General features: G+C 34.5%; 1 protein-coding gene across 1 annotated transcript in view; it reads right to left on the reverse strand.

Annotated features, from left to right (window-relative positions):
• The window catches only part of LOC123562128 (uncharacterized), a 96,032-nt gene that overhangs the window by 7,065 nt on the left and 75,975 nt on the right, over nucleotides 1-12,992 (reverse strand). Inside the window, exons 23-25 of the mRNA XM_053525275.1 lie at nucleotides 3,996-4,655; nucleotides 1,640-1,804; nucleotides 770-964 (exon numbers count right to left, since the gene is read on the reverse strand). Of these exons, the coding sequence (XP_053381250.1) occupies nucleotides 770-964; nucleotides 1,640-1,804; nucleotides 3,996-4,655 (1,020 nt within the window). The remainder of the gene's footprint in view (nucleotides 1-769; nucleotides 965-1,639; nucleotides 1,805-3,995; nucleotides 4,656-12,992) is intronic.

Below are 12,992 nucleotides of genomic sequence, written 5' to 3' on the forward strand. Positions count from 1 at the left end.
TTTTCTTTATTTTTTTATTTCAGAACGGAAATGTATATAAACATACAGTGAAAAGAAAATATATGAGCAATTATACTTTTATTTTAATACTTATCAAGAGCATAACGTTAAAACATTCGGTCTGAAATACATTAAGAATGCACAGTATGTCTATGATCAACATATCAATAAATGTTTCTTCAGTAACATCAGCAATTTTGCGAAAAAGACCGACATCAACAGCATCTTAAAATTACTCGGACATTCATAATTAAGCCTAATTATCACTTTTTCTAAAAACATCTTGAAAACTGCCTTGTAATTAGTACTTGAGAAAACAATCAAAGTCACTTCAAACACCACGTAATCCGCCGTTAACAATTAGAAGTTGTCACCTATGCAGTCACGCCGACTATCACATGTAGTCGAGTTGATCATACATATGCCGCCTGTCTTGTGGTGCAGTGGAAACAGGCAACACTGATTGGCTATACGTGCCTATCGGTGACAAGCGAGTAACTCCACCCACATATTTTGCTCTCAAGTCAAACCTTGTGTATTCGTAGGTTTATATAATCAATATTCATACGTCCCACTGCAGAAACGTGTGTCTGGGGATTCCCAAGCTGCAATAAACACGCATATACCAGGACCAATTATGTGTACAGGACATCAATTTCAGTGTTTCCGAGAACCTTGAATCATTCACATTCCCTAATTTTAGCTATCATTTCATTATGTACGTTGTTGAAAACAAATACTAATTGGTAATTTCTTTCACATAACTTACCAGACATGCAGACATATTTCGCTGATGTTGAGCAGGAAATGCTGGTTAACTGTCGAGTGCTGCCCACTAATGCTACACAATCTCCACTAGAGGGGTCTGTCAGGTGATCATTGGAGAATATTGTTTTTGAACCATCTGGATATTTCCACACCCCACCCACTCTCTCTGCTCCAACATAGACTGTTTCTGAACTTGCTGTCATAAAAAAAAAATGTAAAGAAAAGACACTTTAATGCTGCTTTTTATAAAAAAGAAAAAAATATTTAAATGTGATAACAAACCAAGATGGATGGATGAACGGACACTCTCTGGGCATATAAAAACAGTTGATCAAGTGACCCCATTTGAACAAATTTGAGAAAAGACCTCAAAATATCATTATTATTATCATTTCAGAGTTATATAGTGCCCTTTGCAACATAAACATGTTTAAAGGTGCTTTACATGTAGCAAAAATACAACAAACCAAAACTAGTAAAGATCTGCTGGGAAAAAAAACCCATATATTATACTTAATATGGTTTTGACTGATCACAATAGCTCAGGTGAACAGGACTTCATAAGAATGCTTCAGATAAAGTTTGATGAAGCTCTATCAAGAAGATCATGAGAACATTAAGAGTAGTTGTTTAAAGCTACTAACTCTTGTGACCCAAGCAAATGACCCCAAATTGGCACAAAGTGCTCCCATTCAAATAAATTCGAGGGAAGATCTTGCAATGATGTTACAGACCAAGTTTGATGAAGACCAATCTAACAGTTTCTGAGCAGCTCTAGCAGTCCCTAAGTGTACAAACAGAACAATCTAAGCAGACCTTGAAAAGATGCTTCAGATCAAGTTTGGTGTAACTCTGCCCAAGATAAACTCACCACCAAGTGCAGTAACAATTTCAGATAATTCATCCATAAAGTCTATTTTTAGAAGTGAGCCATCTGCTGCGCATGCTGCCTTTGCTGAACTGTAAATAGTGGGTGTTGACTCAAGTTTGATACATGAGTATCTGTGGTCTATCCAGCCTGGTTTACACTTCTGCCCTGTAAAAAAAGCACCCAATCCCTTAATTCTTATTGTATCATATCAAATAAATTGAAAATACAAGTTGAACAATTGATGTTCTGTTTAAGCTTCAACAAATCAAAATGTTTACGTCAGTTTTGCTGCTTGTATATTTTCAGAAACACAAAACAATTATCTTGCTTGCTCTTGCCTCAATGAAAAAAATCAAGCCAAAATGTTTTTGCACTACTTTTTACAGCTGTTACAGTATACAAATGCTTATAATTACAGTCTCAGATTGTTCTAAAATGGACATGAATTGCAAAAAAAAAAAATACATACACAATGCATACATTGTTTATAACATAACATGATACAAATATCTAATTGCACTAAAGTTAACTCCCCTTATGCACTTACACCATTTTCTTACAGTGATTTACCAAATTGAGTTGCTATCAAAAATGTATTTATTTCATTTAAAAAATGAAGAAGAAAAACATATTAATTTCAGTTGTGCCATGAGAAAACCAACATAGTGGGTTTGTGACCAGCATGGATCCAGACAGCCTGCGCATCCACACAGTCTGGTCAAGGTCCATGCTGTTCACCTTTGAAAGCCCATTGGAATTGGAGAAACTGTTAGCGAACAGCATGGATCCAGACCAGACTGTGATGATGCGCAGGCTGGTCAGGATCCATGCTGGTGGCAAACCCACTATGTTGGTTTTCTCATGGCACTGCTCAATTTTATTTTATAAGATCAGTCTTCATTATTTTGTAACTTTTCTGTTTTCTGTTGTTGTTTTTTTATGTCTAAATGATCAGCTTTCGTAAATGAAAGTGGGCGAGGTAAAGAATTTACATTATGAGTTGAGTTCAGACCAATTTAGATCTTCAAATTTTCCAATTCCCTGTTGGAGCAAGTTCCCTCATGCAGAAATGTCGAGCAAGCCAGATAACAAGTGTGACCTTGATCTTAGGACCTGTTTCTTGCACATGACACTCCATTTTATAATGGTGAGCATTCGTGACTAGTTACATCAAAATCCAATCATGCATGAAGAAGAAATGCTCTAGAAAAAAATGAATTTGACCTTTGACCACCAACTGTGACCTTGACCATTGAGATAGGAACATGGGGTTTATGCACGTCACTCCTCATTGTGGTAAACATTCATGGCAAACATATACAAGATTGGTCCATCAAAGTTATTGTCCAGAAAAAATCGGACAGATGCACACACAGATGGATGCACAGACTGATGCACGTACATACACCAACCTGCCAAAAGTGACTAGTTCGAGTTCACCACAAGCAGTCTTGACAAAATGTTTATGCACGTTAATCTCCATTTCAGACCATAACTGTGACTTTGTTTCAACAAATTTAATCTGTTCAGAAAGTTTACAGTTAGAACAAGGAGCTGTCTTTAAGGAAGCATGATCAACTTTGCTAAATGCTGGACGCTAAATTAGAACTTTGCCAGTAAAAGGGATTTAATAGGCAATAGCTTTGAAAGTAACAGAGATACAGTAAGTTATATAAAACTTTAACCAAATACATGAAGTAAACAAGGGGTATCAGTCTGTCAAAATTCAAATCGTCAAACGCTTTCAGCGACTCAAAAATGACTAACATTCCTTTTGTGATATTGCAATTAATTAAAATGAGAAGAATTTTCACTTTAAATACATGCTGTTTTAATCTAATATGGATAGTCAAGAGCAAGAGATTCTCTTCACATGGATATAAGCATTTTTCCAGAATTCTGTTGATATTTTTTCACTGCGTCCCATACATGAGTGCGACTTATAGTCATCCGATTACGGTATAACTTCTCTTTAATGCAACACTGACATTAGCACATTCATAATAGTGTCAGAACATGCAATTTGATTGTTTTACAATTTGTCAATTCAACCTAAAATGAAAAAGAAATTAATAGTGCAATATTCTCAAAAAAATTCTCTCAATTTTCCTACAGCACTTTCAGATATTTTCACATGTTGAATGTTTTTAAGAAAACTTGGCACCAGTAATACTAATGCATGGCTTTATCTTTGAGGGTTAATACAGTTTGCAATATAAGTAATTAAAATACGAATTTTTGTCAAAACAAATTTAACTTTATTTAAAATTGGTGTAATTAGCAAAAATTAATCTCTTGTGAATATTTCTGACTTTACTGTAATATTGAATAAATCTGTTTTTTCAGTAAAACTTACTTTTGGTAACCACACCATTATATGTTTTTGTCCACATGATGTCGAATTCATATCCTTGCGAGAAAGTTGCGAGAAAGCTGGCTGTCAGATTACTGGAGACTTCTGCTAGACTCATACCAGTCATGTAGGTTGTAAGATTTTCAGCTGCTACCTCCACTCGTATAGGAAGTGCTGCATCTTCACAAACACCTTTGGCAGCGGCACAAGCACTTGCTGTTAACCAAAACAGGCCGGAATGGGTATATGTATGTTGTACAGTTGCATATGAAGCATTCACTGTTTCTATGGTAGCGGAGTCACCAAATCTCAAGTTAATCTGGTCAATTGCTCCTAACGTGGTTGTTAAGGAAAACTCGTGTGCATATCCAGCAGTGAGACGTGGAATGTGGGTGATATTGATTCCTGCTTCAACATATTCTGTTGTGGGTCCAAGGTACGTCTTACCTGAACAGAAGTCATTCACTTTAGGACAACATGATATGGAGGAAGTTACATCACCACATATGCAGGTATTAGTCCCTTCCATATAGTAGTATCTGACATCTTCTTCAAAACAATAGTTTTTACACTCGTCTTCCGTGCTTACATTTTTCACCTTGGCAAATACGACATTGACAGAAGATGTACTGTCAGGGTAACAAGAGTAGAAACCGCTTGGCCCTGGAAGTTGAAACAAAACAAATCTTCAGTAAGTTTTCAGTGTATATCATTGGTAAATAAGTCTCCTTCGTTTGTCTTTTTTTTTATTGTTCAATATATGATAAACAGTATTTCAGTTATATATTTGCAGTCTGTTAACTTGTGACCTTGATTTATGCTCTGGAAAGTTACCTCACAACTTCAATGTAGTTATATATGGCCAATATTCATCTACATTCTGAATCATTCAATGTTTAGTTATAATGAAATTTTTCTATGAAGTCATATTGAATATTTTTCAGTCTTAAGGTAGTTCTGCATGTTTGCTAACAAGAAGTGATGGTTTGTTATTTTCCAGATATCATAGAATAAAGACAGAAATGAAAAGTCTCTTATGTATCAATGGCAAAACTTGAGTAAATTTATTACCATGGCGATGCAACTATCTTTCTAAAGTTAAAATATGATATTAAAACATCTAACACAGTAAATGGTTCAAAATAATGGCTTACAATCAGCTTGAAATGTGCAGATCACTTCCATCCTAGGCAAATTTGTAAAAAAAAATGCAACACAGAACTATACATTCTATTACACTGTAAAATACACCATATGTTTATTTATAAGTGTGGGAGGTTTCAATAAAATCTACAGGATAGAAAATTTTCATTCGTAAAATTATTATGAAAATTATGATTTTCCCATAGACTCCCTTATGAAAACTTACATGATGTCCTAATTTTTCAAATCTGTCTAGCAAAAAAATCAAGCACATGACCATATCTTTTCTATTTGATAAATTTTCTATGTATATTCTGAAGTTTTGAAAAATGATGATTTAATTAAATTCCATACTGTAGAAATAATTCTGATCCAAACATGCACAACTACCTTAAGTCTACCTGTTTCAGAATTACAATGTTGATGAATACTGCCAAAAGACTTCAGAAATGATTACTGTCTTGAAACAACCTTCCCCTCACCTGCAGATCAGACTTTGCTGGGGATCAGACTATGTAACATTCTGTACTTAGCCTTATGCACAATATACTGAACTATTCAGACATGCAAAATATACACCAAGACTGTTTAACAGTCCATGTATGTTTGGAATGCCCGGGTATGTAAAATACTGTACCAAAACCCTTCGTTCTATAGACTAGCTTATTACACACCTTAGTAAAGGTACGGTTTATAAAATAATCATTTCATTTTGTTTTATGAAGTATTGTCTTGGTAAAGATATTACTATAAGTCAGTTTATAATAATGAAATATAACAACTGTCTTTATTTTTGTTTCATTTTTTTATAGTAAAATTTGATATTTAAACACAAACATGAACCGCCTAGCTCTATATCAACACTAGACAGCATACTACAAACCGAAGGGTCAAAGTGGCCCAATGTCGCTCACTCTACACTGAATATCTGTATAACATAACAAAACACGAATGGCAACAACTCTAGTTTTACATAAAAACATAAAACAGGTAATTTGCTCCATATTAAAGAAATTCTACAGACTACCATATAAGAATGCTAAAGATCTAGCTTATAACAACTTCTGAAAAGCAGTTCAATCAAAATAAGTAACAGAAAGATATTGCTAGTTTTAGCCTAGCAGCCCCTAAAAGGAGCCAACTTGAACCATTTGATTAAAAATGAAAGAGGACCCCTGCTAGACAAAATTGGGAGAGTAACTTACAAAAATGCTACATATCAAGTTTAATGAAGATCCATCAAGCTGTTCATGAGAATAACTCATTAAAAGGTGTTTTTGTTTTTTAGCTCAAGCAACCCCTAAATGAATCAAGGTGCCAAAAATTTATCAATATTGAGAAAACGAAGATATAATGGTGCTATAGACCAAGTCTAATGAAGATCCATCAAGCTGTTCATGAGAAGGTCCTTGTCAGAATAAAACGGACAAAGTTTGGGATCATCCCAAACAGTAGTTTCCAAAAAGATGATCTTATGAAACTTGTGGGCAATAAAAACATGAATATCCACCTATACAAATACCTCACCAGGAACCTTTGATTCAGGTGAGCTAAATATGTATTTATTGGCGTGAAATCTACTGTCTACATCTACTGCTCTGTGCACCATTGTCCCCCAGTGTGCCTGCTTATATACTAGTGCACTATGCTCATATAAACATGACATATATCAACAACTGAAACTTCTAAAATAAAACACTGAAGAATAATATCAATTCAATGTAACTGCATATAAAACAAATTAATATTTGTGTCACCAGGTGAAAAAAAGAGCAACAAGCAAATTCGATGAATTGGAATCCCCCGCCGAAAGGGTCAGAGTTGAGGAACGGCAAAAAAATATATCCAGCAAAAAGTTAAGAATGTTACCAAGAAGCAAATAATTTCATTAGTCAAAATCAAATTAAAAGAAAATGAATGGTTTGTTTGGGTGGGGCTGGGGGGGGGGGGGGGGGTGAGGACACAACAGTTTACATGTTGATTATAAATATTGATAGAAAATGAAAAATGAAAAAAAAAAAAAAAAAAAAAAAATGGTGGGGGGGGGGACCAAGGTAAGGTGGTGACCAGGTGTAGGTACACAACATCACATGTTTATAATAAATGTTCATGGAAAAGAATGAAAGAAGTTTAATGAAATTCTTCCAATTGGTTGCATGGTTTGTTATGTACAGATCTGTGGATTTTTAAACAATTAAAGGGCAATAACTATATGGAAAATTGACCAATCGAAAAAAACCTTGAAGGGCATCGTCGCAGTATCTTGGTTCATGTCTGTTTCAAGTTTGATGAAATTCTACCTGCTAGTTACTGAGAAATGGCTGCAGACGGACATTTTTCATTAAATCAAGGGCAATAACTCTGACGGAAATTGACCTATCAAAAAAAAAACTTGACGGGCATCAGCACAGTATCTTGGTTCATGTCTACTTCAAATTTGATGAAATTCTACCTGTTAGTTACTGAGAAATAGCTGCAGACGGACATTTTTTATTAAATCAAGGGCAATAACTCTGAGGGAAATTGACCAATCAAAAAAAAAACTTGACGGGCATCATCGCAGTATGTTGGTTCATGTTTATTTCAAGTTTCATGAAATTCTACCAAGTAGTTACTGAGAAATGGCTGCGGACGGACGGACGGACTGACTGACGGACAACGCCATTTCAATACCCCCCTCCCGATTTCATCGGCGGGGGATAATAATGAGACTCAAAGGCAGTGGCTTCACACTGACTGAAAATCTGAGCCCTTCAAAGTAATGTTCTCTCCAACTGAATTTAAGTTCCATATGTGAAAGAGTGAGAAATGTGTGCTCTAAGATCAGGATACAAGCCCTTGGCCTCAGAATACTGTTCCACTGATCTACTGATTGAGTTACAGATTGTTCCCTAACCTCAATTAAATTACAAGCCAAAATATAAAACAGAAAATGTATGAAACTGGCAAAAATTGAATTTCTGTCTTGTAGGCAAAAGCATTTTATTTTCAATCTAGTATTTAGTAATGGATATAAAGTTAAAATGATAGTTCTAAAAAAAATTAAATGAATCCATAAACTAAAGTTGATAAATACCATCAAATGTTGCTTTGATACAGCAGAAGTTGTGATCATGACCTTTGACACTGAAATGTGACCTTGACCTTGAACCTAATATAGCTTAGGTTGAACACTCTACAAGTAGTCTTGAGGAAAATACTAAATACAAGTTTTATAAAAATCTTACCTGGGGTTTCAAAAATATAGATGTGATAAGAATCTAAGCTATCTGATAATGGATCTCTAAGTGCGACCTTGACCTTGTTTGACAAATGATAGTAGTTTCATGAAAACCTTTCCAGTTGTAAAAATGATATGGAGAGACAAAAAGTTAATCTTTTTGACTTTTAACCTCAAAGTGTGATCTTGACCGCGACATAGTGACTTGGGTTTTGCATTCATGATGGATAGACAGATGGAAATATCAATAGTAGACATGCATGACCCAAAATAGTCCCATATATTATGTATCTAGGGGTATAACTATTACTGCATGCATTCTGATAAAACAGTGTGATATATCATGGATATGGAACTAGACTAGCAAAATTTACATGTGGTAGGTAAGGGAAGATACCCCACGTACAGACCTAAATTGACTGAGAATTGTAAAGTGTAAAGAAATTTTTTTAACACTGTTTATTTCATGCTACTATAATGCAGTGGTCGGACAACTGATTAACATAGCTCAGTACTGAATTATTTACAAATAGTGAAAAACTGACCTCAATCATGAGTTTGAATAATATATGGACATTAAAACACATGATATTTTATATGTCATATTATTTTGTACCTTATCAGCTTTTTTAAGCACTGTGGACATATCACTACTTATAATTTTGCACATATTACTGATTTATTATGTGTGTTGTAAGGTACCATTGTAATTATCAACAATAATGAAATAAAGTATTTGAAATGAAGTGTTCCATTCAAAGGTTAACTTCACAATGTACATTTAATCACAAATTTCTTGTATTTTAAACCACAATATTTTTTCAATCATATGAATCAATAACTGAAATGAGCTGCGCCATGAGTAAACCAACATAGTGCATTTGCAACCAGCATGGATCCAAACCAACCTGCACATCTGCACAGTCTGTTCTGGATCCATGCTGTTCGCTAACAGTTTCTCTAATTACAAAAGGCTTTAAAAGCGAACAGCATGGATCCTGACCAGACTGTATGGATGTGCAGGCTGGTGTGGATCCATGCTGGTTGCAAATGCACTATGTTGGTTTCTCATGGTGCGGTTCAAATCTGAACAGACCCCTTTCCAACTAAGCACAACTGACAAACATGTATCTAATATCACACGAAAATGATGCCAATAATATATGAATACGAAAAGGAAAAACAAAAAACAAAACAAAAAAAAGGGCCATGATGGTCACATATTGCTTTTCAGAGTTTTACAGCTTAAATAACAAGAAACACTTCTGTGAAACTACTTCAAAAAGTTGCCTACAGATTCAGATGAGAACATTTTCAATGTAAATCATAGACACAAAGGGAAAACTATAAGCGCCACTGGAAGAGGCCAAAACAAGACTATTGCAAACAAACTTAGTACAGAGTCACCCTAGGTACATTTGTGTGAAATCGTTTCAAAATCTGACCAGTGGATTATAAGGAGATTATGATGTTTTTCTATTTTAAGCTCTGGTGCCCATAATTTTTGTATTAAATCAGAATAATGTGAATATTCTCGATAACAGGTTACCAATGGACAATTTCTGTAAAATTATTTGAAAATCAAAGTAATTGTTCAGAATATGTTGTTTGAATTTTTTCTACTTTTAGCTCAGTAAATTTGCAATCAAGAATTTAAGGACCATTCAAAATACAGGCAGTTTTTGAGGAGAGGTCATATGAAAGCAAGTTTTAACTGATATACTAGGACACCAGATGGTGTGTGGTTACAATAGGTAATCCCAAGCACTTTGTGCTCAGGTAAGCTAGAAATACAAGTCATATGTTTATACAACACTAAAACAACATCTACAAAAACAAGAGCACCGCCTTGCGGGTGCTGACGCTCATCTGATTTTTTTTGTGTAATAGAAATATTGTCCTACCCATGATTTTTTAAGTCTAAAAAGGGCCATCATTCTTGCAAAAAGCAGGATAGAGTTATGTTTCTTGATGTACAGTGTCCACTTATGATGGTGAAAAACTGTTGCAAGTTTTAAAGCAATAGCTTTGATAGTTTATGAGAAAAGTTGACTTAAACATAATACTCAACCAAGAAAATGATTTTCTAAGTCCAAAAGGGGCAATAATTATTGCAAAAAGCAGGATGGAGTTATGTTGCTTGCTGTACAGGGTCAGCTTATGATGGTGAACAAGTGTTGCAAGTTTCAAAGCAATAGCTTTGATAGTTTAAGAGAAAAAGTTGACCTAAACATAAAACTTAACCAAGAAATCTGATATTTTCTAAGTCCAAAAGGGGCCATAAATCTTGCAAAAAGCAGGACGGAGTTATGTTTCTTGCTATACAGGGTCAACTTATGATGGTGAACAAGTGTTGCAAGTTTTAAAGCAATAGCTTTGATAGTTTAGGATAAAAGCTGACCTAAACATAAAACTTAACCAAGAAAACTGATTTTCTAAGTCCAAAAGGGGCAATAAATCTTGCAAAAAGCAAGATGGAGTTATGTTTCTTGATGAACAGGATCTGCTTATGATGGTGAACAAGTATTCCAAGTTTCAAAGCAATAGCTTTGATAGTTTAGGAGAAAAGCTGACCTAAACATAAAACTTAACCAAGAAATCTGATATTTTCTAAGTACAAAAGGGGCCATAAATCTTGCAAAAAGCAAGATGGAGTTATGTTTCTTACTATACAGGGTCAGCTTATGATGGTGAACAAGTATTCCAAGTTTCAAAGCAATAGCTTTGATAGTTTAGGAGAAAAGCTGACCTAAACATAAAACTTAACCAGGCAACGCCGACGCCGACAACCGCTCAAGTGATGACAATAACTCATCATTTTTTTTCAAAAAATCAGATGAGCTAACAAGAGCTGTTGATGAGCAGAAATGTCAGCTTAAAAAAAGACTCATCGCTAAAAATAGTTACCGCTAAGTGGACGAGTACAGACATTTAAAACAAGAGCACTGCCTTGCGGGTGCAGATGTTCATCTGATTTTTTTGTCTCTGTATAACAGAAATATTGTACTGCCCATGTGTTTTAATGATATTTCCTAAGTCCAAAAGGGGCCATAATTCTTGCATAAAGCAGGATGGAGATATGATTCTTGCTCTACAGAGTCAGCTTTTGATGGTGATCAAGTTTTAAAACAATAGCTTTGATAGTTTAGGACAGATAAAAGCTGACCTAAACACAAAACCTAACCAACAAATCAGATTTTCTAAGTCCAAAAGGGTCATAACTCTTGCAAAAACCAATGTAGAGTTGTGGTACTTGTTGTGCATAGTCAGCTTTTAATGGAAAATAACTGCTCCAAGTTTTAAAGCAATAGCTTTGACCGTTAAGGAGAAAAGTTGACCTTAATTCTTAAGTCCAAAAGGGGTCATAATTCTTGCAAAAAGCAAAATGGAGCTATGTTTCTTGCTGTACAGAATCAGCTATTGATGGTGAACAATTGTTGCAAGTTTTAAAGCAATAGCTTTGATAGTTCAGGAGAAAAACTGACCTAAACATAAAACTTATCCAGGCAACGTGGACGCCGATCAGAGTGATGACAATAACTCATCATATTTTTTTCTCAAAAAATCAAATGAGCTAAAAAAAAAAAAACGGCATAATATTGTAAAAATTAAACAGAGTTATGGAACCTATGCATTGCAAATCAATTCACCACAATGAATAAGTGTGTGAAGTTTCAATTCATTTCCACCAGTGGTTACTGAAATACCAGACCAAACCAGGATGAAGACCATAATGAAAAGATGAGTGGTAATAGCTATTGCTATTCTCCAAATAGCTGTACTAAAAATGTCATGCAATTAAACTTTTTCAAGGAAACATAATAATTACATTGGTTCATGCTAATAGTTGTACCAATCACAATAAGGTAGTTCTGCATGTTTGAAAAAACAGAAGTCATATGTTAAGCAATGCCATTCCCGATACCAATGCAGAAAATATACATTTACAACTGTAAGAAAGACATTAAAATATACATTACAGACTTTTACTATATGCATAAGTGTTTGCAAAACAGGGATATCCTCATACACTGTTATTATGAAAACTGGCTCAGTCAATATTTTTCAAATTGGTCCAGCAAAATAACAAGCACACAACCGTCTTTATTGGTAGGTTGCATCTTCCATTTATTCATACTTTAGTGTCAAAAAAACCCCAAACTTATTCAAACATGCAGAACTGCCTTGAATAATTACCAACAAACCACGTTATGATGCAGAAATCTAGCATAAAATAACACCATTGGATAAACTAATCTTTTATCACTGTCTGATTTTATTCTACACTAAAAAAAACATACATTGTGAAAAAAAATCAGTATAACAAATAAGATAAGATTAGTATTGCAGATGAAAAATGTATTCAATATAGTTGAAGAAGTCCAATTTTATAAACACCTAAATCCTGCTTCCTATTAAATTTCGGTTTTAAATTCAGGCATATTTTCTTTTCAAGTTGCACTGTACTAAATCTGCAAGTTATTGAGTTATAACCAATAACATGTTTGCTTGCTTCTCAGCATAGTCATGAAATCGACCAATAGCATGTTTGTTTGCTTCTCAGAACAGTTGTGAAATTGACCAATAGCATGTTTGCTTGCTTCTCAGCATAGTTGTGATTCTCGGCACAGTTGTGA

The sequence above is a fragment of the Mercenaria mercenaria genome, chromosome 2, assembly GCF_021730395.1.
Source record: "Mercenaria mercenaria strain notata chromosome 2, MADL_Memer_1, whole genome shotgun sequence".
NCBI lineage: Eukaryota > Metazoa > Mollusca > Bivalvia > Venerida > Veneridae > Mercenaria > Mercenaria mercenaria.